We start from the raw sequence: 1880 nt of genomic DNA, 5'->3' as shown, positions 1-1880 counted from the left end.
AATCGCTCTGCTAGACCAGAGGAAATATTGAACCAAATAAGCAATCACATACTACTAGAGGTTACCGTATCTCAACCACATGCAGACCTATCAAGAGTGAGAGACACAGAGATAGCTAGGGTTGAGACAAGACCGATCGAGAAATGGGAAGAAGCCCTTGTTGTTCTAAGGAGGGCTTGAACAGAGGCGTTTGGACAGCTCAAGAAGACAAGATTCTCACAGAATACATTAGAATCCATGGTGAAGGCAAATGGAGAAACCTACCCAACAGAGCAGGTCTCAAAAGATGTGGGAAGAGCTGCAGGCTTCGATGGTTGAATTATCTGAGACCAGACATTAAGAGAGGAAACATATCACCGGACGAGGAGGAGCTCATCATAAGGCTTCACAAGCTCTTGGGGAACAGGTTTTGTTTCTCTCCCTCGCCCTCTCCCTCGAACTACTGTTATACAATTCTGATAATTTTTACTACCGCATATCAAATTATATGAAAATCGTGTAACAATATTTACTAAAAAGCACGATCATTTAATAATGTTTTATATCTTTTTCGTCGTTTTAGATGGTCTCTAATAGCGGGGCGGCTTCCAGGGCGAACAGACAATGAAATTAAGAACTACTGGAATACAAATCTAGGAAAAAGAGTTCAAGACCAACGAAGCACGGCTCCAACTTCTAAGCTTTCATGCCTGTACTCTAATGAAAATAATTCGAAGCCACCCATCACAGTCTCGTCATCACCGCCGAACACGGCGCCGTATGTGATCCGGACCAAAGCATTCAGGTGCTCAAAGGTACATATCACCCCACAGCCAAAGACGTGTGAATATTTTGAAGCTAAAGCAGGGCCTGCAGCAGGACACCCAATGGATGGTCAGTACCCCATAAATAAGCCCGGTACAAGCGATGAGTTACTATCGTTTCCTTGTGGAGAAGATAACCCCTCGTCGGATTTCATGATGGATTTCAACATGGGGGACATCTGCTTGTCGGATCTTCTCAACTCGAACTTTTCAGACATGTGTGACTTTAATTATGGGGACGATAATTGTAATGATTTGTCGCCTTCTTCACGCGAACAGCTAATGTTGTCTGAGGAAATGCTGCAAGATTGGAGTACTGCTAGCAATGCCGTTGAACTTCAAACCAATGCGGCTCCCAATCTCCAGTACTCCTCCGCTTCGCCTCTTGGTTATGGAGAGCAATGGCTAGGAGAATAATTGAGTCAAAATATGTTCATATCAGTGACTGTGTGATCGATCTGAGTGTAACAATAATTAATTATTACTGTATTGATCTCATGACGTGATGTTATAAATATATGTAAACAGCTTGTTAAACAAGTATATTACTCGTAATTAACAAGCTGTGATTTGTCGTTAATTAGGGAGGATATATAGATAATACGGAGATGATTCCGTCGTGATGCAACCCGCCCCGTACGTAGATTGATGAGAACCTTCCAGTACTGGACATCACAATCAGGTCTTTTACTTGCTGAATAACAATTCTGACAATAAATGTTAAAGACTTCTTATAATGTCCTAACAGGATCGATCTATCTCCAACAATTAATATTCTGCCTATTTGTGGGGCAGATGAATTATATATATAAAATTTCTCTCATTCGATCCGAACAAAAAATGACTGAAAATCCGAATCCTTTGCTATATCATGATAAAGCTGGCTTGAGGGTCGACGGGCGTCCTTATTTATATATACCGAAAGTAAATAATTGGATTTTGAATGCGTCGAATGAGCAGACAAAAGGGAGATATATATATATAAGTTTTAATGTGACAAAGAACTGAGTCTAATGAGATTCCTAGTCGTAATGGGAAGCAAGCTAGTATTTTTTTTTTTTAATTCAACCAAAAAAT

General features: G+C 40.5%; 1 protein-coding gene across 1 annotated transcript; it reads left to right on the top strand.

Moving 5' to 3' along the window:
- Positions 1–1548, top strand: LOC133857040 (transcription factor MYB123-like). Its single transcript, XM_062292140.1, has 2 exons — positions 1–406; positions 563–1548. The coding sequence occupies exons 1-2, from the start codon at positions 144–146 to the stop codon at positions 1218–1220; spliced, it is 921 nt and encodes a 306-aa protein (XP_062148124.1). The 5' UTR covers positions 1–143; the 3' UTR covers positions 1221–1548.
- Positions 1549–1880: the final 332 nt, after the last annotated feature.

The sequence above is a fragment of the Alnus glutinosa genome, chromosome 14 (genome assembly GCF_958979055.1).
Source record: "Alnus glutinosa chromosome 14, dhAlnGlut1.1, whole genome shotgun sequence".
Taxonomy (NCBI): Eukaryota; Viridiplantae; Streptophyta; class Magnoliopsida; order Fagales; family Betulaceae; genus Alnus; species Alnus glutinosa.
The sequence above is the reverse complement of the archived record's forward strand: the minus strand, read 5'-3'. Positions and strand labels throughout refer to the sequence as shown.

Bases quoted from the DNA above. Each gene is read 5' to 3' on its own strand.
- LOC133857040 (XM_062292140.1), top strand. From the start codon at position 144: ATGGGAAGAAGCCCTTGTTGTTCTAAGGAGGGCTTGAACAGAGGCGTT. The intron at 407-562 runs GTTTTGTTTCTC...TCGTCGTTTTAG, and splicing joins CACAAGCTCTTGGGGAACAG to ATGGTCTCTAATAGCGGGGC.